General features: G+C 55.8%; 9 protein-coding genes across 9 annotated transcripts; 4 read left to right on the top strand and 5 right to left on the bottom strand.

Annotated features, from left to right (window-relative positions):
- Nucleotides 1-1,984: 1,984 nt before the first annotated feature.
- On the bottom strand, nt 1,985-2,623 carry MFIFM68171_09651 (uncharacterized protein; the record flags this gene model as incomplete). The annotated part of the gene is made up of 4 exons (XM_071065070.1): nt 1,985-2,115; nt 2,174-2,258; nt 2,338-2,390; nt 2,515-2,623. The coding sequence occupies 4 exons, from the start codon at nt 2,621-2,623 to the stop codon at nt 1,985-1,987; spliced, it is 378 nt and encodes a 125-aa protein (XP_070921171.1).
- A 1,570-nt stretch (nt 2,624-4,193) lies between these two features.
- MFIFM68171_09650 (uncharacterized protein) lies at nt 4,194-4,829 on the bottom strand (the record flags this gene model as incomplete). Its single annotated transcript, XM_071065069.1, has 1 exon — nt 4,194-4,829. The coding sequence occupies one exon, from the start codon at nt 4,827-4,829 to the stop codon at nt 4,194-4,196; it is 636 nt and encodes a 211-aa protein (XP_070921170.1).
- Nucleotides 4,830-5,595: 766 nt separating this feature from the next.
- MFIFM68171_09649 (uncharacterized protein) lies at nt 5,596-9,906 on the bottom strand (the record flags this gene model as incomplete). Its single annotated transcript, XM_071065068.1, has 3 exons — nt 5,596-6,309; nt 6,373-9,533; nt 9,615-9,906. The coding sequence occupies 3 exons, from the start codon at nt 9,904-9,906 to the stop codon at nt 5,596-5,598; spliced, it is 4,167 nt and encodes a 1,388-aa protein (XP_070921169.1).
- An 849-nt stretch (nt 9,907-10,755) lies between these two features.
- MFIFM68171_09648 (uncharacterized protein) lies at nt 10,756-11,852 on the bottom strand (the record flags this gene model as incomplete). Its single annotated transcript, XM_071065067.1, has 2 exons — nt 10,756-11,610; nt 11,673-11,852. The coding sequence occupies 2 exons, from the start codon at nt 11,850-11,852 to the stop codon at nt 10,756-10,758; spliced, it is 1,035 nt and encodes a 344-aa protein (XP_070921168.1).
- A 389-nt stretch (nt 11,853-12,241) lies between these two features.
- ERG28 (ergosterol biosynthesis protein) lies at nt 12,242-12,821 on the top strand (the record flags this gene model as incomplete). The annotated part of the gene is made up of 2 exons (XM_071065066.1): nt 12,242-12,307; nt 12,366-12,821. The coding sequence occupies 2 exons, from the start codon at nt 12,242-12,244 to the stop codon at nt 12,819-12,821; spliced, it is 522 nt and encodes a 173-aa protein (XP_070921167.1).
- Nucleotides 12,822-12,966: 145 nt separating this feature from the next.
- On the bottom strand, nt 12,967-14,283 carry GAL7 (galactose-1-phosphate uridyl transferase; the record flags this gene model as incomplete). The annotated part of the gene is made up of 4 exons (XM_071065065.1): nt 12,967-13,190; nt 13,243-14,023; nt 14,074-14,125; nt 14,183-14,283. The coding sequence occupies 4 exons, from the start codon at nt 14,281-14,283 to the stop codon at nt 12,967-12,969; spliced, it is 1,158 nt and encodes a 385-aa protein (XP_070921166.1).
- Nucleotides 14,284-15,234: 951 nt separating this feature from the next.
- ADA2 (Transcriptional adapter ada2) lies at nt 15,235-16,964 on the top strand (the record flags this gene model as incomplete). Its single annotated transcript, XM_071065064.1, has 2 exons — nt 15,235-15,327; nt 15,486-16,964. The coding sequence occupies 2 exons, from the start codon at nt 15,235-15,237 to the stop codon at nt 16,962-16,964; spliced, it is 1,572 nt and encodes a 523-aa protein (XP_070921165.1).
- A 662-nt stretch (nt 16,965-17,626) lies between these two features.
- On the top strand, nt 17,627-18,942 carry MFIFM68171_09644 (uncharacterized protein; the record flags this gene model as incomplete). The annotated part of the gene is made up of 4 exons (XM_071065063.1): nt 17,627-17,669; nt 17,987-18,605; nt 18,712-18,811; nt 18,874-18,942. 4 exons carry the CDS (start codon nt 17,627-17,629, stop codon nt 18,940-18,942), a joined length of 831 nt encoding a protein of 276 aa, XP_070921164.1.
- A 979-nt stretch (nt 18,943-19,921) lies between these two features.
- On the top strand, nt 19,922-20,966 carry MFIFM68171_09643 (uncharacterized protein; the record flags this gene model as incomplete). Its single annotated transcript, XM_071065062.1, has 3 exons — nt 19,922-20,536; nt 20,621-20,804; nt 20,881-20,966. 3 exons carry the CDS (start codon nt 19,922-19,924, stop codon nt 20,964-20,966), a joined length of 885 nt encoding a protein of 294 aa, XP_070921163.1.
- Nucleotides 20,967-21,443: the final 477 nt, after the last annotated feature.

Raw genomic sequence — 21,443 nt, 5'->3', positions numbered from 1 at the left:
CGCTCCGGTAGCGAGGAGGGCGAGGATGGTCTAAGGAGATAGGGGGTTAGATGACGTGTGAAAGTCTTCGTTGGCATTGGTCGTAACGTGCCTTCATGTTGGCTAATAATAGCAGTGGCCTTGGTCAGGGATGAGCAGCCGACGATGTCGATCAACGTGGGAAGCTGCTAAATTAGATTCCCGGTCGATCTTTGCTGGGCGGGAGGCGAATCTCAATCAGAGTCCAATCCGTGAGGAGGAAGTGGTAAGAGATCCCCACGGCTGATGGTGCGCTAGAGTCTTATAGCTCGATCGTCCAGGTAGCAACGGCTGCGGAGTGTAGCAGCGAGATTAGAACTTTGCTGAAATGTTTGGCCGCTATATAACCGTTGGCGGTGTCTCGTAAGGACGGGTGGGCGCGGCGCTGTCCTCCGGGTGGCGTGTGGTACTACTACGTAACGAGCGTGGATGGATGGGGGGTATGCGACAAGACGCAAAAAGAGGGCAATGGTACCACTCTTCGGAGACTCGGGTGGGCTCAAGTCTAAACCCGGAAATGGAGGGCGGCGTGAATTCTAGGATTTAAGGTGTCGAGATGGCTTTTGGCGACGTTGCGAACCCAACTCCCGGGACCGCGATGGAATGCAACTGCGAAATATGGAGTCGGGCGGGGAATGTTTGTGATGGGGTTAACCCGGACCCCGGGAATGGGAGGGGGCCCAGGCCTCGAGGGGTATCTCGGCACCGGAGTGACGATCTTGTCCAGTTGGAGATGGTAGCACTCAGTGACGAGAAAGGCGTGGCGCAGAAAAGAGAGGTGGCAGTCCAGAACAATCCAATATGAGAACAATAAAGAAAAGTCTGATGTGTCTCACTCAGCCCGCCGGGATCCGTGGGTGCGTTTGTGATTTTAGAGCATGCCGATATGGCATTCGGTGAGGTGGGCAGAACGTGGCTACCGCGGTGTCACGCTCCGTTCCCGATTTATCCCAGCACACTTTCGGCTCCTTGGCCGACGACCTTCCATATAGAGGTGTCTAAGTCCAGGATTTGAGCCGGGACGGCCAATGGAACGGCGGTTTTTGCAGGGTTGCAAACCGGACCAAAGCCCGCTAAAAGGAGGGATCGACGGACGGGACTTTTGTCTAGTTATACAGGAATCGACGACGCTGCGATGGCTTTATTTTTCGGCTATCAACTGCCCACCGCATAAAATGTGGCATTTATCACGAATCAGGCCGCTTCCCGGACTCTGGAGCCATGCTCAGCCCCCTGTCGTCTCCCGCGCAGCCGTCCAATCGCTGCCCCAGCTAGATAGTCCGGTTAATTTATCCAGATTTCACCCGCAGACGAGGGGCAGGCACAAATTAACTGGCCCACCTTCGGCTGGTCCCAGTAAAGGACGCAACAATGCCGGCAGCTCCCCGACCATTCCTATTTCCCGGGCCCTGTGCTACCAGAGAGACAGCCGGATCGGGAACCCAGCCTCGGACCTTTGGTCTGCTCCCAGACAAACAGCCTCCAAGGAAGTGTTTGAGGCTGGTTCCAGCGCTGGGACGGAAAAAGGAAAGTGGCCTTCCAGTTCTATTTATACTGCAGGAGAAACCGGGAAGCTGTGCGTCGATATATATATATATATAATATATATATGTATCCCCAGCCGGCATGACCTACCTAGCCTATCAGCATCCTCTGCCTGAGCTGCCCCTTGCAGTAAGCAATCTCACCTTACAGGATAGGATACAGAATGCTGCAGGTTGATAGTGAGCGCAGAGTAATAATTACTTGCTTATGTATGCCACTGGTACGCACAGGAATAGCTAGAATTGGGGGAACAATCTGAATTCATTTTGGATGCGTCCATGACGGCTATATTTTTGCGTAGATCTCGAGGCATCAGTGTAATACTCCAGAGCAGCCATTTGCTGCAGTATCTCCCTGCTTGGACTCCCCTACGCCTCGGAGTGGCTCTACCGTATACTTGATCTCCTCAGACTTCGGACCCCTATACAACACGCAGCCTAAAATATCCGTAGATGTCGGTATTGCGCAGCTCACGGCGCAAGTGAGCAATGTAGACAAGAACCTGCTCCTGAGAGTAGCCGCTGACGACGCTGGTAAAGAAGGGGACGTAGCCTTCACACTTGTGAGCAACCGAATCATCATACAATGAATGAGACATAGCGGACTATACCCTCAATGTCCGATTTAAGTGCCATTTTAGCAAACAGCCCAGCCACCTTGAACTTAGGAACCCCCGACCAGCCACCAACCGGGCACTGCCCCAACCCATCACCAGTTCCCCCTAAACAGTACCAACTTGAACCCGCTCTCGTGCTCAGGTGCTCAGACCCTCACCTTGGAATTCCACGCCGGCAATCCATACACCCCGCCTTCTCCATCCCAGCCCTCTACACCTCATCCGACACCACCGTAAACTTCCTCCCCGTGCTCTTGCTCCCCTCGATGAATACCAGCCCGCACTGAGACAGGGCGCTCATCTTGCCAACCGCGCCGTCGTCGCGAACCAGGTACGGCGCGGCCTCGTAATGCTCCAGCCAGCCGCTTGGGCGGCCGGAGGGTCTTGTACGCTTTGCCGCACAGCGCAGCCCCAGTCGGCGATGGGCTTCAGTAGGTAGCGCATGTGGATATGGTAGGTTGATAAAGCGGGGACGACCCAGGGCTGAGTGACATCGTCTATCTCGAAAGTGATAGTGGGAGAGATCCGTGCTGATGACCCAGATGTCGTGGAAGGCATCGGCGAAGGTGCTGGGAGGGTTGTTGATTTTGTGAAGCTGGAGGCTTGAGGGAAGTGGGGCGGAGTTTTTACATTTCCTAGATGCCTGGATGGAATGCGAATTAGTTGATAGGCCTCGGTGGCATGGATGGAGGAGGTTCGAAAGCATACCTGTTCCTATGCCAATGTCGAGGGCGTCCAGGGAGGTAGTTTAGTCTAAAAAAATGCCAAAGACAGGTGAGTCCCAACGCCCGCGTCAACATGTGATGGCTGGGCCTAGATTGGCAGGTTATCATGAAGGAACATCCATCCCGCTTACTTGATATACATCGCCTCCGCTGCCCGTTCATTACTCGAGTCCATTGCTCAGTGTCAACAATCGGTCAACTCGATCAACCGTGCGTCACCTCTGCCAGTATTGAGCATCGCCCCTGCTGCTATGATATATCCGCCCCTGAACGGTGTGGACCTCGAGAATGCCAGCCGTCAGCAACGTTCCTGAGCTAGACGCGTCACGGTCATTGCCGTCTTATCGATCTGGGCCAAGTGGAGAAGTGCCAGTTAGTACCACACATTGCTGTTGATAGTATTGCGATGACGATCCGTACTTTAACTCTAATCCAGGTTCCGGCAGGTAGGAGATTGGATGGTTCGACTGCAGATCCGACTCTGGGCTTGGCGATTTGGCGGCTTGGACTCTGTAGCCGGAGTCGGAGCCGGTTTCTGTGGGCTGGAGTTCATCGGAATGCCCGGATTTCGGCTGATTAAAAGTCACGCTGTTCTCGCTACCATCATTTATTTAGAACCGATAACACTTCGGTGCATTCGGCCAGAACACAGGCCGAACGACACAAGACACGCGGGGAATAGCGCTGTTCCGTTGTTCCCCAACTGGCCTCGACGCCAAACTGTTTCCGCTGCGTTATTGAGTCATGATTTACAATGCCAGCTCGGGTATATGTGTAGTAACAGAGTCACTGGTAGCGTTCATGGTCCGGCTTTGTCATGGGTGAACAACGGAAAACGATCCTCCACGACGCCCGTCCGTACCCCCCCTGTTACAAGCTACTATTGGTCTCTGGATCAGAGATGAAGTGGGAAGTCCGTTAACGGCAGCAGTACGGTTTGTTTCCGATTCCAGACAGATTACAGTAGTTTAATTGTAAAGGACCTTGAAACCAAAAGCTCAAGATGGCCGGCGGCGCTGCACGAATGCCGCAAGACTAAAGTGTCCCATCCGCCAGTTTCCGTTCCTACACGTTTGGTCAGCCGCCTTTTCTTATGATATATATTTATTCTTTTCGCGAGTCTCACTTACATGCTTACATTAGCGCTATTGTGTCACGCCAACAGAGGGTATTGCGTTAGAAAGAAGTTCATTTTCTATATCCATTATTCTGTTTACCGCACATATGCTTACATTGTCAGGTTACTAGGTCCTTATTGACCTCGGAAACATGGCTAGGGAACCAGCTGTCTACCCAGTCCCCGTCAACATCTCTGCTGCAAATGTTACCATCCAGTTTCCAGTGTGGAGATAGTCAACGGCCCTATCGTTCCCGTGTTCCCCATCTATGATCTTCCAGGCCTTGACAATAAACCAGTCTACAGCGCCTCCGTACTCTTTGCTCTCTTCCATTTCCCACTCCTCAACGTCGGAAAAGTCCGTCCGCAGTGCCATAGCCTGGTTGGCCATGTGATCATGTGTGTCAAGCGTCTTAGCCAAGTAGTGAAGTTCTCTGATATTAGTAGGAAGGTCTAGGGAATCGATGCTGGTGGGGGAGGTGGCCGACGCGTCTACCTTCTCCTCGAGTTTCGCGATTGTTCCATGAAGCCGCATAATCGCCGCGCCACGCATCCAGACGTACATGGGTTCCCTCATGGCCTTGCACATAAGGAGAGCACACTTCACCACGAACGGGCTCTGTTGGGTGCGGATACGCCGGCGGAGAAAGGCGGCCGACCATTCCGGAGTGTTGCTGTCTCGCTGCCCATCAAAGACAAGCCGTGCCACGGCAGGGGATGCCTTTGTGGCCAGCGTGCGGATATCGTTGAGACATAATTTTTCGCAAATCTTGTCGAGAATGATGACAGGGAGGCTGTCAAACTGCATGGTGTTTGTATTCATCTTTCCGTTCCTGGTGATGATCTGGTTTCAATGAGTTGCGCGAAACTTGATGCCGCTTCAAGAAGTTGGAGGATTAGACGTTCCTAATACTCTTAATATATTCGGAATTTTGTTGTAAACGAGTAATTACAGACTAGCTGAGAGTCGGGTAATAGACGAGGTGCGCAACGAACAGGGTGGGGGAAGTCGACGATCTAGTACAACAATCTAATACGTAGACTGAACAATAAGGAACAACAAGGCCTTAGGGCGGATACGTTGAAGTTTATGTTGTTGGTAATGGAGCTCTCCCCAGTTGTACTAAGTAGGGTGGTCGTCTTGAATAGACATACTAGGCTAGGAATATGGCACGTGGAATTGAGAGATTCGCACAACATCAAACGTGATGGAGTTATCCCTAAACAGTACCAACGACACAGTGCTCACAACCAACCCGGCTCTATTTCGCCCATGTCACAACAAGCGCCATCCAGGTCAGCAAACCCCAAGACCTCCATAACTAACTATGTACATACATATTATACCTTACCACCAAAGACCTCTAGAGAGCATGCTAGGTACTAATTCATCCGGCTTCATTCTTTGGCCCTGCCCCCCACCCCTCTCTTGTCAGGGTCAGATATGCGCCAACATCAAGTGCACAGACCGACCCGAGCAGACTCAAAGCACCCCAACCCCCCGAAACCCCACCAGCTCAAAACCGCAGCAGCATCTCCCATTCCTCTAACCGGGCGGCAGCAGCAGAAACGACTCACCGAAAAGTAAAGCTCCCCGTGCCCACATCCCCCAGGAGCGCGTCCACGCTTCTCTTCAGCGTCTTGACCACCCGCCTCAGCTCAGCCACATCCGCGGGCACCGCACCGCCAGACGTGCTCTGCACGAGGCACTCGTCGGCCCGAGCCAGGAGCTCGCCAACCCACGCGCCCATGGCCGCGTCGCCGCCTTTGCCCACCGTCCCGCGCCTCTCCACGTCCCTCACCCACGCCTCCACGACGGCGGCGATCCACTGCACCACCGTCTTCCTCCGGCGGCCCGTGAACGGCGCCTCCTGCGCGTCGAACACGTTCTCGAGCACCTGCGCGACCAGGGCGTGCGGCACGCCCAGGTTCAGGAACAGCTGCACCGGCCAGGACGGGTCGGCGCCGATGGAGGCGTCCTGCGCGTTGTTGACGGCGTACGCGCACACCATGGGGAGGAGGGCGTCGACGGGGAAGACGAGGCTGTCGAGCGAGGTGCGGTGCGCGATGATGCTGATTTGCTGCGAGACGGCCTCGTACGGGAGGGCGGGCTGGCCCGTCTGCTCCGACCGCCACGCCTCGAGGAGCTGTTCCCTGTCGTAGTGGATCTGGTTGATGAGGTTCTGCCAGGTGTCGGTAATCACGCGCGGGTTGTGGTAGTCGGCGGCGTGGAAGATGAGCAGGCAGATGTCGAAGTAACCTGCTTGGTCGGCGTAGTCGTTGTAGAGCTGCGGACACGAGTTAGTAAAAGCGGGAGGGGCAAGGAGAAGGTGAGGGAGGATTTGACTCACATCGGTCACACCCCTAATAGGACCGTCTAGAGCCTCGGTAATGTCGGGCTGTTTCTCTGCCGGGATGCGAGTATCCGCTCTCAACCGCTCGAGCAAATCGTCCTGGATATGGGCAATCTCAAGCAGCTCCGTAACTTCGTGGTTCAGCAGCTGTTGTTGCTGGCGACTAACGCCGGTGGTATTAACACTTGCGTTGGCTTTAGCCCGACTGAGGAGAGTGATTCGATCCTTGATGCCAATGGCCAAGTCTGACTTTGCTAATGTCGCCTGGACTTGGGCGGCTTCGAAGAAGCGGCTGCGGTGCGTGTAGAAGCGGCAGAGAAGCTCGGCGTGCTGGTAGTCAGTCTCTGCTAGCCGCTGCAAGTAAGTAACGACGTGCGGGGAGTCGATGGACAGGATCCGGTCGGTCCAGTTCTTCTGAATGTACCATTCGTAGAGATCAAAGTGGAAAAGTTCGTCCGTGGAGTCATTGACGACACTGTACGCTTCTATCCGTTTTGTTGCCGCGAGCGTCTGCCGACCGTCCACCATCTCCGGCTCTCCGGCAAACGCGACCTCGAGCCTGTCGAGGACCTCGTGGATGAGGGCGTAGCACGCCTTGCGCTCATCAAACGCCTTCTTCCTGGTATCGTTGGCGGGCTTGCCATCGTTGACCCATGACAACGCCGTGTTCCCCCGGTCCTTTTGGCGCGCCACTGCCAGACACAACTGGATGGCCCCAGCATAATACTTGAGCTCAACGTACTGCTCGACGGCGCCCCGGAGGTTAGCCGGGGAGAGGCTGCCTGCGACCTGCTCAAATAAGCGCAAACTCTCCGCTAGGACCGTACGAAGGACGTTGGTGTTGTGCCTTTGCTCGCTGGCGCGCTGCAGCTGCTCCTGCGCCTTGAATATGACAACGTCATCGGGCGAACAGAAGCTTCCGCATCTCCTCCTCAGCGCATCGGCAACCGTCTCGACGTTTGCGCCGCTTGCAATGTTGCGGTTAACAATTGCTTTGACTAGCACCTTCGCGAGCTCCTTTCCATGCGCCTGGGAAAACAGTGCTTCATATGTCAGGTCCTTGAGTTGCTGCTGGGAAGCAGCGTCAAGTCGTGCGTAGATATCCAAGACCCGCTCGTCAAACAGCATTAGCACGAACGAAATGCCTTCCGACACGCTCTCCATCAGTTTCCGCAAGCTGTGCAACGCTTGATGCTCCTTCTGGAGGGCGATTTCTTCTTGCCTGCTGGAGATCCGGTCGGAGGGACCGGCCAAGCCCTGGATTATGCTCTTGTTGGCTTCGAGGAAATTCCGCAGCCGCTCGACATTCTCTTGCACCATGACCAGCTTGGCGGTCGGAATGGTCGAGGAAACAACCAGGCCACCCTTGGCCTTGTCTATCTCTGTAGTGATAACCTTGGATTTCCACAGCATCCGGACAAGGCGCGTGAGGTATAGAGCCAGGGCATCGTGTCGCGAGGAGAGCTTAACGGATTCCGTCACTGCTTGCCTCCCGTCCGACTCGGCGAGCCTTGGTTGGCCGCCGTAGTCGACGAAGGCGGCGCGCGCCAAATCCTCGACACGCTGGTCCGGAGCTCTGCTGGTGCCAGTTCGCAGGTCACTCCCTTGGCCGCAAGCGACGGCCAGCGCTGCCGAGATGGTCTCAACGCGACCGTATTGGTTGAGGAACCTGCGTACCTGTCTCTCGAATTCATCGCCAAGGTTGGCGCAGGAGCCGAGGGCACTGGCGAAGATGTCAACCAGCCTTCTCCTCCGGACGACATGTACGCCAGTATTAGTGAGCACGGCAAATTCCCCTGGAGCGTGGTCGAACTGTACAGCAAGCTCATTGCCAAAACCCAGAGGTTGCGGGGCGGCGGAGAAGGGGGCTGTCGTCAGGCCGATCTCGAGCGCCCTGCTTGTCCCCAGGTCGATCCATGTCCCTTGCTCAAAGTACTTTAGTGCTGAGGCGGGTGTAGTTTCCTTAATCCTACCCGTATCGGGGGTAGAGACGAAGAGCGCATCATTGTTGCCCTGCATCCGGACGATATCGAAGAAATACCCAGGCGCGAACCGGATACCGAAGCCTGTCGGGTCAAGAGCCCGCGAGCTCCCATCCAACCGCCCCTCGGCTAGCTGGCCAGCCATGGCTCTTGCGGGATCGTCGGGATGCCTGGGTGGAAACTTGACAAACTGAAGCTGCATGCTTTGCGGAGCCAGACTTGTGGCCCCCCCGATCGTGTACGACGCGGAGCTCGTGGCGCTGAGAAAGAGCCGGCAGCCCGTGTCGGTGAGCGCCATGAGATGAAGCTTTGAGGCCTCAGTGGCGGGGATCGGACTCAGGGACACGATGTTTGTCTGACTGGTGAAGAGCGGGGAGCTGTCTACCATGTGGGCAAAGTCGCGCAGGCAACTCATCTTATCCTTTTCAATCACCTTGGTAAGCTTCTCGGGCGTCTCCATGTGGTAGGTCCGGATGGTCGACCGATTGGAGAGCGAATATAAAAGATTCCGGGTATCGTCAACGACAAGTCCGATGAGCCCTTCCTGCTGCCGCTGCCCAAACGACAGGCCGGGCAGCGGCAGATTGGGAACCACGGACGACCATCCGGGGTGCGTGTGGTTGATCTTGCCGCATCTGCTCGAAAACCACTTCTCCTCTTGCTGGTAAAACAGCTCGTAAATATCCGTGTCGGTTTCGCCACCAAGGAAGATGCGACCGGTAGCAGTGCCCACGATGTGACTGACGTCACTGCCTCCTCGGTGGACCGCCATATTCGTCTGATAGAGCGTGACCGACCTCGATCCCGAAGGCGTGGGAGCTGCCGAGACGCCGAGCATGTGGATCTCGGTGGTTGTGGCCACGACCAGGATGTGCGTGATGTCCTTGATGAAAACGCCCGGTTTAGGTGGTACCAGAGCGACTGCTGTAATGGTGTGTGCAGCCTCTTCGTAGCCGATGAGCTCGGGGTTGGGATGCGTGTAGTCCCAGAGGAATAGGGAGCTATCGATGGCGGCCCAAGCATAGTTGATGTTTGCGAATAAGCCCAGTCTTGTCACGACTGCGGCGTTGTTCAGGTGCGTAAATACGCTGTCTGGGATGTTGTACATCGAGACCTTGTAGAACGGAGCCCATGACGCATTCTCAGCCTGGATATCGTAGTCGGAAGAGGCGCCAGCTATGCAGGAGGTGGCGATCAGTACTTATCCGGTAGACGCGGGTTCGACGGGGGGAGGGGGGGCAAGATGTGAGAACTTACGCCTGCAATACGAGTCGAGATCAGGGTAGCTCTCGTCGGTCTGCAGAGTCTGGTTGATGACCCGGGCAGCCTTCGCAACTGGAGGCGTATCGTCGCGTCCCTGGGCCGTCGTCAATCCCCCGGCAACTGGTTCCGGAGCACTAGGCGCAGTTGTGGTTGTCATTCCGCTCGTTGCGCCGCTGCCGGTGGCCTGGAAGAGACTGGATCGCCGCCGGTTCGGATTGGCCGTCCTAGGAACTGGCGTGTTGAAGTACGCACCGGGAATCGGGCGCTTTGGTGTTGTGGGTTCCATGGCCGCGGTATCGAATGCCCAACTCAAGGAAGCTCGCGGCGCAACCAAGAGGTGTAGCTCTTTCACGCTCACGCCCGCAGCTTAGCTCCTCCCCGCCTGATTTGTCCGGCGCAAACTAGCTGTAGCTCGATCGCCAATGCAATTGTACTATACAAGCGATTCTGGGCAGCCCTCGTGAAGCTAGCAGCGGGGTTTGCGATATGTTTGGGATAATATACGCCCGGAAATGCGGGAGGCCCGATGCTGAACAAGGAGCCGAGAGAGAGGCTGGCCGTAAACAATTTTTGGAGAGCAAGGATCATTGGCGAGAGCAAGCCTGACACGCGAACGCGCTGGGGTAAGCTCGCGCTAAACTTTTTCGGGCAAGATTCTGCCACCGCCCCCCAGCTGAGGACGGGATGCAGGCATCAATGCAGTGAGTTCAGCGCGGCACCTCAGCTAGTGCAACTGTCAAACGTGACGTGCAGTAGGAAGCAGAGATAGCTGTCTGTTGTGGTGAGTTTGCGCTTGCTTGGTTTGCGCTCGATTTATTTTCAACCCAGGCCAACTACATCACGTGCTATCGTTCTTCGAAGACCGCGGGAAGCATCTCACAGTACCCAGAACAATTGTAGCAATACACTGGTGAGCATCGTGCAGGCGCCACCAGTTAAGCTCTATGGGGTCTACAGTATAATGTTATTAGAACGCGGTGTGCAGAGTTTGCACCCGCCTAAGCAACCATGCCATCCTAACTCTCTAACTTCCGAGCACTAGCCGGCTTCCGACTGGTTGAGGATCCCAACGCTGCCATGATTCCCAAGTACATGATTCGAAGGAGCCGACGCCTTAATCCTACACAGCAGTGGCTTACTGCTTCTTGGCCTCTCTTGCCGCCTTCCGCAACGCCCGTTTTCGGATGTCGATGTGCATCCTTTTGTTATACCAGATTGTAAAGGCGCTGTTAGAGCCAACCGTCTTCTCAATCACCCACTTGAAGGCGGCATGGCTCCACCACGGCGTGCAAGTGTTGGGGAACTTCTCAGTGCTGTCAAGGCCAATTTTGCTCAGCGTAGAGCGGACAAACTGCTTAGGGTTGGGGATGAGCAGGCTCGTGCGGCGGACCTTGCTCATGGCAGACGTGATCAGATAGCCAACAACAAACTGAACGTCAACGCCATCCGGCCCGAGCTCCGAGGCCAGAGAGCAGCTCCAGTGCTGCAGGAACGCCTTGCTACCGCTGTAGGTGGCCAGGTAGGGAGTGGGCATGACACCAGCGAACGAGCCCATGGTAAGAATGAGACCGTTCTTGCGCTTCTGCAGGATGGGCGCAACAATCTGCGTCGTCTTGAGCGTGCCGAGGCAATTGATCGTGATGATGTTCTGCAGTTCGTCACGCGCCGTCTCGAGGAACGCCACGGGGATGCTGTGCGACTGCCCGACGTTGTTGATCAGAATGCCCACATCCAAGCCCGAAATCATCTCGGCCAGGCGTTGGTAGTCCGCATCGTTGTCCTGGGAGTAGTCCATGGCAAGCGTCTTGGTCTGCAGGCCAGACCACTTCAGCCGCAGATCCCGCGACAGAGCATCCAACTTCGACTGTGTGCGAGAAACGAGAACGAGATTGAAGCCCTTGGCTGCCAGTTGCGAGGCGAACTCCTTCCCCAGCCCGTCGGATGCGCCGGTGACGACGGCCCATGTGCCTTTCTTGCCATACTTGCGGAGCTAACGATCCAAAAAATGTCAGCGGTGTCAACATGGCTGCCGCAGACTAGGTATAGGCATACATTAGTGCCGCTAAGGACAAAAGCGTTCAGGAGGAGCTGGAGAAAGGAGAGAACCCCTCCGGCAACGTAGAGGGCTCCAACGCCGGCCAGTGCCCATTGCGCGGCCTGAGGAACAGAGTTCCAATACGTGAGCGCTCGGTCCATGAGGTCTTGAACCGTGGTGTTGGTGGTGAACGCCATGATGCAGTAGCAGTGGAAGTTCTTTGGAATCGGCCAAGGGTTTGAGGGGCACAGCGTTAGGAAGACTTGCTCCTGGCGCGGTGCTCAAAAAATAAAAAAAAATGTTGGGGTCGCGATGATGTCTTTGTGGGGCAGCCTAGGAAGGAGCTTGGACCACCTCAGCTTCCGGCCCTTGGCCCCTTGCGCCAATGCATTGGGTTGCCGCGGTAGAACCCCTGTCAACGCTACTGTATATGAGCTTGGCATTCGAGGCTGACGGCTCCATCTGGCGTTGGACGAGGCTCAACCAACAAACAAAACACGGTTCGCATCCCAGAGCAATTCATCACCTTCACTTGTTCGACTTCCTACAGCAGCACCGAGCCCCAGTGTCGTCGACAACCGTGACAATGGAGAAGATCCAGGAGTTTCTCCCTTCGGCTGAGAAGGGCTATCTGCCTTACTATTTGTTCGTGGTACGTTGTGACGGCGCAAACCCAATTGATCCTAACTCACCCATATTTCTCGGACTAGGTCGGTGTCGTGGCTATGGGGAACGCCCTCCAAAACTATGCAACCCTGCATTACACACGGCGCATCTACAACGGGCGTTTCGTTCCCAACCACTCGCTCCCACCCGCCAGCGACCGCTACAACCCAGAAGACAGCACCAAAGTGGTCAAGCCAGCCTCGTCGACGGGCAAGGATTCCGAGAAAGCTAAGGATCAGGTGTCTCCGCTTGCAGCCCGTCTCTTTGGCACCTACACCTTCATGGCGGGCCTCATCCGCGTCTACGCCTGCTATCAGCTCGAGAACCCAGCCATGTACCAGCTCGCTATCTGGACCCACGTGATTGCCGCCGTGCACTTCACCAGCGAGATGCTTGTTTTCAAGACGGTCAGGTTCAGCGGTCCCCAGGGATTCCCGTTCGCTGCTGCCTATGGCGGCACCATTTGGATGCTTCTGCAATACAGCAACTATGTGCAGTAAAATGGTTGCTACTGAGAAGAGGTCATTGGGTGGTGGTTCTAAATGCTGCATTGGGCAAACACAGAGGGTGACGCTGAGAAAAGGGGGTTGCTTGATGTTAATACTCTATCCCACAAGAAAAGTCGCTACATGCCCACTGATCCCGTCAGTTCAGCGACTTGCGATACAGTTTCCCACCGCAGTCTCTGAGCCGCGCAGAAGCCTGTTCGGGGGTTATATCTCGCTGCGGCTCGGCCATCAGCTCGTATCCGACTAGGAACTTCCGAACGGTCGCGGACCGGAGCAGAGGTGGGTAGAAGTGCATATGGAACCAGCTCGTCTCGGCTTCCGCCTCGGTGCAGTCCAGAGGCGCTTGGTGAATCCCAGAGCCTGCGGCCATTATCAGTACCGCACTCGTCACCGCAACAAAGGACCTACTCACTGTATGGAAAGCTGGTCTCGAACAAGTTGTCATACCGTCTCGTGACCTCTTGAACAGCCTCTGCAAACTGGAACCGCTCGTCATCTGTGAGGTCAACAAGCGCGCGGACGTGGCGCTTGGCAATCACGAGCACCTCGAACGGCCAGACCGCCCACCAGGGACAGATGACGAGGAACCCATCATTCTGCCACACCACGCGCTCACCCTTCTCCATCTCAAGCTTTACATAGTCGCCCAGCAGATGCCGGTTATGCGCCTCCTTGTACCTGGCCATCTGCGTCAGTTCCTTGCCTGGCTCTTCAGGCATTGTGCTGGTCGTCCAGATCTGGCAATGCGGATGCGGGTTTGAGCAGCCCATAGCGGCGCCCTTGTTCTCGAAAATCTGCATGTATCGCAGCTGCTGCTTGGGCGGATCCACCTCGCCGTCTGGGTTCGGCGCGATGCGCGATAACGCCAGGGCGGCCTGGGCCATCAGCGGGTGCGAGGGCGACAAATGGCTAGCGTAGATGCGGGTCCAGGTCTGGATTACGGGCAGGATCTCCTCGGCAGCCATGTCGGCGAGGGTGACATGGTGCTTAGCCGAGAAGGTAAGCACATAGCACCGGCCCGTGACGGGCTGGGCTTGCAGCAGCAGCGCGGCAATGCCATCGCTGCCGGTATCCGGGTTGTACTCTTGCTGCTCTTCCTTGACAGCGCTGTAGTCATTGACGAAGGCAAATGTGCTTTGGTATGACGGGTTGCTGTCGCCTTGGGCTCGCTTATTGCCGGGGCAGAGGTAGCACTGCGACTCATTAACGGTTAAGCTTCTTGAGGTGAGAGAAGTACACATACCTTAGGGTCGTACTCCGGAAGCTCGATCTTGGACGGGGCCTCTTGTTGGCCTCTAGACACACATTAGTTCCAGCGCAGGCCGGTGAGGGGGAAAAGAGCGCAAACCTACTGCCACGGCCTCTTTGTGCGATGGGGAGACACCAGCAGCCAAGACCCGGTCAGCGGGTTGAAGCGGCGGTGCGAAATGTCGTCAAGCGCCTGGTCGGGCATCTCAAGCAAAGCGCAGAAAATCGTTCAAAGCCGCAGCGTGAAATGGCAAGAGAAAATGTCGCAGAGCCAGGTTTAAAACGTCGCCGCAACTTGTACCATCTAATTAACCCCGCGTCGAGTTGGCGGTTTGCGCATATAAGTTTGTTGACAACCAACCCTGAATTGATGGTGGGGTTAAAGGTAACAGACGCTTCGGCCCTGCTCCGGCGACACTACCTACCACTTCAAAATACTTCCGTCACGCTCACGTGTAGTTTTTTGGACCTCCCGGGGGGGATCCAATTCGCACGTTGATAAATCTCCTGGTGAAACCGATTCCAGCGCAGCCTACCTCAGAAATCCGTAACGTACGGAGGAAGAATCCCTTCGGCAAGAACCCCTCTACAGCACCACCCGATTCCACTAGGAAGCGTTCTAGCATCCATTGCAAAGAGAAGCCGAGGGTTCTAAAGATTGTAGCGCAATTCTTTGTCCTCTGGCCGAACAATGTCTTATTCACGCACAATACTCAGTTCAGATCCTTAGACAGAGTCCCTCAATTAACCATCTTTTTCCCGTGTTCATGATGTTTGCGGGTTAGGGTTAGGGTCATTGGACCAAAGTGCATGGGCCAGTTACTTGCAGAAAACTCGGCAGAACTGCGGAAGCGCCGTCCCCCTCCCGCCGCCCAGAGAAAGAGTGGGATCTAGCCGTAGTCGTCCGGGATTGACCCTCAACCGCAACAATCGACGCGCCATCAAATCATCAAGTTTCCATCGAAATTCCCAACGTCCGCCGACGAAATCCATCAAAATACGCGTCGCATCGTCTTCAGGACTCTGCGCGCAATCGTATAAGGCCCTTCATGGGGATATTCGGCGTGCTTTTTTGCCTCTCCTGAGTCCGCTTCAGCCTTGATTGGCCCCTGTCGGAATAGCTGCCTCTCCACCCGCACCCGCGTGCAACTCCAGCATGGGCGTCATTCGCAAAAAGATTGCCGCGAGGGGCGGCGAAGGCGGTGTAAAATACGTCTGCGATGTTTGTTCGGCAGATATCACTTCAACAGTAAGTTTATAGCATTGTCGTCACCTTGTTTTATGGCTCCTCGTGGGACGGCCTTTGCCGTGATCTGCTGTAAGAGGCGCATGATGCCTGCTCAGGAGAGTTGTGGAGAAGCAAACCCACCGATCTCGCAAGCTCAAAGCTAACGAGCTCTCCGACAGGTCCGGATACGATGCGCCCACAGTGCCTGCAATGAATACGACCTCTGCGTGCAATGCTTCGCCAACGGCTCGTCAAGTAATGCGCACCAGCCCGCAACACACCCTTACCGCGTCATCGAGCAGAACTCGTTCCCAATCTTCGACCGAGAATGGGGCGCCGATGAGGAACTGCTGCTCCTAGAAGGGGCCGAGATCTACGGCCTGGGATCCTGGGCAGACATAGCAGACCACATTGGTGGTTACCGGCACAAGGACGAGGTCCGCGACCATTACTACAAGGTCTATCTCGAATCGCCCAACTTCCCACTTCCCAAGAGATGCAGCCCGCACGACATGGAACTAGCAAACGAGATTTCGAGAGAAGAGTTCCAAGCCCGTAAGAAGCGCAGAATCGAGGAGCGGAGGGAAGCTGCCAAGAATGCGCCCGCCTTACAACCAAAGACAAAACCCACCGCCAGTGTGCCCGCCTGCCACGAAATTCAGGGCTACATGCCCGGCCGGTTGGAATTTGAGACAGAGTACGCCAATGAAGCGGAGGAGGCAGTGCAGCTGATGCAGTTCGACCCAGGAGACGGCATCAACCCACGCACGGGCGAGCTCGAACCCGAGATGGAGCTCAAGCTTACCGTGATGGAGATTTACAATTGTCGGTTGACTCAGCGGGTTGAGAGGAAGAAGGTGATATTCGAACATAACTTGCTGGATTACCGGGAGAACAGCAAGGCAGAGAAGAAACGATCGAAGGAGGAACGCGAGCTCCTAAACAAGGCGAAGCCTTTTGCGCGAATGATGAACCGAGACGACTTTGAACAGTTCTGCCAGGGCCTCATTGACGAACTCAACCTCCGGCAAGCGATCGCGCAGTTGCAGGAATGGCGCAGCCTCCGCATCGGGGACCTCCGCAGTGGCGAGAAGTACGAACAGGAGAAAGCGTTGCGCATCCAAAAGTCAATCCCCCTCGGCTCCATGGACCGCGAGAGGTTAGCGACCACGCAGCGCAACAAGCAGCAACCACCCCCTGAGCCTCCAAGCGGAGCTGCCCTCTTGGTTGCTCCCGAGTTGCCGATTCGCTCGGCAGCAACGAATGGCGCGTTACACGACCAGGGCCCGAATGGCGTCAAATCGGAGACCAACGGGAATCACCTGAACGGCGGGAGCGTGGTTGTTGCGAACGGCGCTGCGCCTGCGAAACAAAAGTACATCCCACCGGCGATTCCCGGCGTGCAGCCTCTGCACCTGAGCCAGGATAACGCTCCTGACCTTCACCTTCTCACCCCTGAAGAGGCGAAATTGTGCGAAACACTCCGACTGCAGCCAAAGCCTTACCTGATGATCAAGGAACAGATTCTCAAAGAGGCAGTCAAGGGCAATGGCAGTCTCAAGAAGAAGCAGGCCAAAGAAATTTGCCGTTTGGACTCGCAGAAGGGTGGAAGGATTTTTGACTTCATGGTTAATGCCGGCTGGGTGGTCAAGGCTTGATTTCTGTTTACGGCGAGGCGTTTCGCGCCGGGATTCGTTCAGCGGAAGGGTGTATGCTTGGGTTTTTGGGATACGATTGGCGTTTTGGGGTCGGGGGAAGCGATACCAACATGGGGGAACAGGGAGTGACAGGACTTCTTGGGAATTTTGCACCCTAGGCATCGGGGAATGGCCATGTATGCCAGCTATGCATCTTGCAAATGAGAGCATGACAGCGGAAGACGGCGCGGAGTGTCCTCCCATTCGTATGTCGTGTGAATCAGGGGTCAATCAATAATGACAGGGCTGGGCCACCGAAGGATGCCGCCCAACCCTCCCCTCCCCTCCCCTCCCCTCCCCTCCCCTCCCCTCCTGGGAAGCTCACAGACTCCGCCAGCACCATCTTACCGTCATGAATGGACGCGCTCATTGGTCACGCGCGTGCAAACCGGTCTCTCCTTTCTCCGGGCGAGTATATAAGGGGCCACACTTTTCTCTGTTCCCTCCCTTTTTCTCCTCCCTTTGCGTTCGCCAACGGACACTCCTCCCTTTCTCTAAGCAAGTCCAGTCCTCCCGTGCAATTGTGCGTCAGCTGCATCTTGTTCCGCCCCTGCTCGATTGTTTACCCCTTTTCGTCCGATTACCTTCCCATCTTCAGTTGCGGGTCCCCTTCCCACGTCACAATGTCGGACAACACCGTTTACCTCGTCACGGGCGCAAATAGGGGTAAGCAGTGTTCTTTTCTTTCTTCGCACACAATCTTCGATCTCTCGTCGCGCGCCTTCCGTTTCCCAGCATTTCGCTCCAAACGCATTCCCGTTTCCCACCCTCTCCTCGTTTTCCACTCCTTCTCCGTACTCCTTCATTCCCCCTTTTTCACCCAGCTTTTCCGTCTCCCACATTTCCATCGTACTTTGCGTCCGATCCCCTCAGCCCTTTCGCACCGCGACAACATTCCCCATCCAAGTCAATCGCTTCCATCCAGAGAGGAATTAAAACCCCCTTTATTAACCACCGCCCGGCAACGGCCACACCAACAACAGGAATCGGCCTCCACCTGACAACCCTCCTCCTCGCCCGCCCCAACACCACCGTCATCGCCACCTCCCGCACCCCCTCCATCACCCCTGGCACCCTCCCCGGCCCCCCCCACCCCACGAGCAAGCTCGTCCCCTTCCTCCTGGACGAGGCCGACCCGTCCATCAACCACGCCTCCCTCCGCGCGCGCCTGGCGGCCGAGCACCCGGACGTCACGCGCCTCGACGTGGTCGTCGCCAACGCGGGCGGGTCGTCCGGGTTCAAGGACGTGCTGGGGACGGCGCCGGAGGAGATGGCGCGGGACTTTGAGGTCAACGCGCTCGGCCCGGCCCGGCTGTTCCGCGCCGTCGAGGGGCTGCTTCTGCGTGGAGAGGAAGGGCAGGGCGGGGATGGCGGGGATAGCGCTGGGGGTGAGGAAGGGAAGAAGAAGATGGAGGCGAGGGGAAAGGCGCTGAAGCGGTTCGTGCTCATCACCAGCTCGGTTGGGAGCATCGGCTCGCTGGAGATGGAGTGCCTCCCCGGCGTGGGGTACGGCATGAGCAAGGCGGCGGCGAATTGGTGGGCGCGGAGGGTCAGTTTGGAGTTTGCTGGTAAGGGGTTGGTGGTCGGGATCTTGCATCCTGGGTGAGTGACTCTGTCCTTTTTCTTTTTCCCCTTTTTTTAATTTTTTTGTTTGGTTTGGTTTGGCTCTTGTGCGGTCCCATCCAGGACTGACAGGCCGTCGGGATAGATGGGTCAAGACGGCCATGGGCCAGGCGATCGCTGATGCTGTTGGCTTTCCCGAGCCGCCGCTCAGCCAGGAGGAGAGCGCAAAAGGGGTTCTTGAGCAGGTGAGTTTCTCCCGCAAGTCAATGTCAAGGCGTGGTGTGTGGCTGATGGAATGATGGCGCAGATTGACAATCTAACTCCCGAGAAATCGGGCCAATTCTTGACCTACAACGGTATGAGCCTGCCTTGGTGAGGCAACGACGGTCTTGGGCATGGAGCGGATGTCAGTAGCCGGCTAAGTACGAAGCTATCAAACTGAAGATTGAAGAACTATAAGGCCATTGCGAATGTGGAATACTTCATGCAGATAATGCAAATGCAAGAGCGAAGGGGTAGGGCTGTCGTGCTAAGACCTACGTCCCGTCAAAGAACGTACCCCTATATCACAATCGTCTCTTTTCGCGCCGAACTGTGACACATAGAGTCGTTTTCAGGGATCAACTCGTCTGTTGTCTCGTAAAGCCCGGTATATGATGCGGCCATGACGCCTTAGTAGGAGTAGTCACGCTCAGAGGTCTCTCGTAAGAAAAATTGGTGTATATCCTAGACAAGTCAAGCTCTTGCGAAGTTCGGATGACTCGGAGCAAGAAGTGTCGCCCGGATAGGGCAAGGCCGCTTATCAACCTCTCCAAGCATTCCGGCCTACCGCCGCAAAAACATTTGAAGGCGGTACTTGCATCCTAGTACCGCCCCTCTAATACCGTCGACTGTCCTTTTGTGTGAGACCGACTCGGTAAAGTTTGGTGCAAACCAGGCCTACCCTAGCCCCTGCAGATCACGGTTTTTGCAGTTGGTTGTACGCCGAGCCAGACCAACAGCCTGCTCAGATTTCTCTCGTAGCCCCCAACCCAGACAGTTACCTCACCGCCTCCTTGTTGACTAATTACTTGTTGCGCCAATACGTTGTCTGGTAGATTCTAACAGCGGACCCTGCCACGGCAGGATTACTTACCCTGTAGAAAGGTGCAATTAGCCACAGCATTTGAGAGACTTAAGAAGATGCAAGAACCTCGATTTTCATCGACTCAGCAACGGTTGCCAACAGACGTGGAGCGCTGGATTTGGCCAGCGAAGTAAACATTTGCATCAACCCTCCTGATTCCATGGCTCTAGTCCCGTAAATGCTCGCCACGGTTCTCGTCACACTCATCTTCGTCTTTGCCCTCGGCAAGATGTTTGACATTCAAGCCGTAGCCGCGTCGGCACGGGTTACTCTCCTCGGGTCGGGTAACAGGGGCGGGATCCCTTTCGAACCAGCCCGCGACATCCCGTCTCTCGTGAGCAAGGTCATCCTTATCACTGGCGGTGCTGGTGACCTGGGCAAGCAGGTGGCCATTGAACTTGCACGCCACAAGCCAACCCGCATTTATATCGCCGATCTGCCGCGCGAGGACAGGGGCGAATCCGTAGTCGCCGCCATCCGAGGTGCGATCGACGATAAAGATGCGCCTATAAGATATCTGGAAGTTGACCTCTCATCGTTCGAGTCAATCAAGACGGCTGTTACAAAGTTCCGTGCCGTAGAAGGCCGACTTGACATTGCGGTGCTCAATGCCGGGATCATGCGTGTCCGTCCGGGCACGACCACGGAGGGCTACAAGATTGCTTTTGGCATCAACTACCTCGGCCACGCGCTCCTGACAAAGCTCCTGATGCCGACGCTGCTTCACACAGCAGAGCAGCCGGGCGCCGATGTCCGCATCGTGGGGGTGTCGAGCGAGGGACATGCTACGGCGCCCAAAGGCGGCATTGTCTTTGATAAGCTGAAGGGACCTTGCGAGGAGATTGTGAGTGCTTTGAGCGATAAGGCCGCTTGGTGATACAGCATGCTGACAATGAGCCGCAGAAATGCAATTAACGCTTACGGCCAGAGCAAGGTGGCCATTATTGCCTACGCACGAGAATTGGCAGAGCGGTATCCCCAGATCAAAGTGGTTACTGTCCATCCAGGCCGCATCATTACGCGCATGGCTCATGGTTTACGAAAGGAGAGCCTCCTTTTTCAAGCTGTCTGCCCGTATTTCGCCGCTTTTTTGCGTGTCCCCAGCCATTGGGGTGAGGAACCACCTGTGGGCAGCTACAGCTCCCAGTGTGGAGAGTGGTAAATACTACGAGCCCGTGGGAATTCCAGGTAATGAAACGACAGTTGCCAAAGATCCGGATTTGTCGAAGAAGTGGTGGGGGTGGACAGAGAAGGAGCTGGAGAGGGTCAAATAAGTTATTAGTGACATCCGGCATATCAAGATGTATATACCAGATGCCCATAGGCGTCGGACCGCGTGAAGACCGCTTCCCACCCTACGAAATGGCCATCTACATGCCGCGCTTAAGCTAGATAGCGGGCTGGACGGGGCAGCGAGCGATACCGCACTCGGCCTTAACCTGCGTCTCTTTGGTACCGGCGACCAGAAATAGCATCAATAGGACAGTGACCTCTTAAGTTCCTGGAAGGGCGCAGCATATCTCCACCCATAACGCCTTGGCGTAAGATCTGCCATGTCCAAAAGGACTTTGGTGTTGAAACCGCACATGAATGGGTTGCACAGTACAGTACATCGGACGAAGAGCGAAGATCAAAACTCGGTTAGGACATGTTGTCATGTGCAAGAGTGGTCAGTGCATGTCGCATTAGGGAGCTGATTGCAGCAGATGGTTGTTAACGCTCTAACAATAGTTGGTTTTATTTGCTGCAAA

Source organism: Madurella fahalii (assembly GCF_045866475.1).
Source record: "Madurella fahalii IFM 68171 DNA, scaffold_5, whole genome shotgun sequence".
NCBI lineage: Eukaryota > Fungi > Ascomycota > Sordariomycetes > Sordariales > Madurella > Madurella fahalii.
This window is presented reverse-complemented; position numbering and strand designations above follow the sequence as displayed.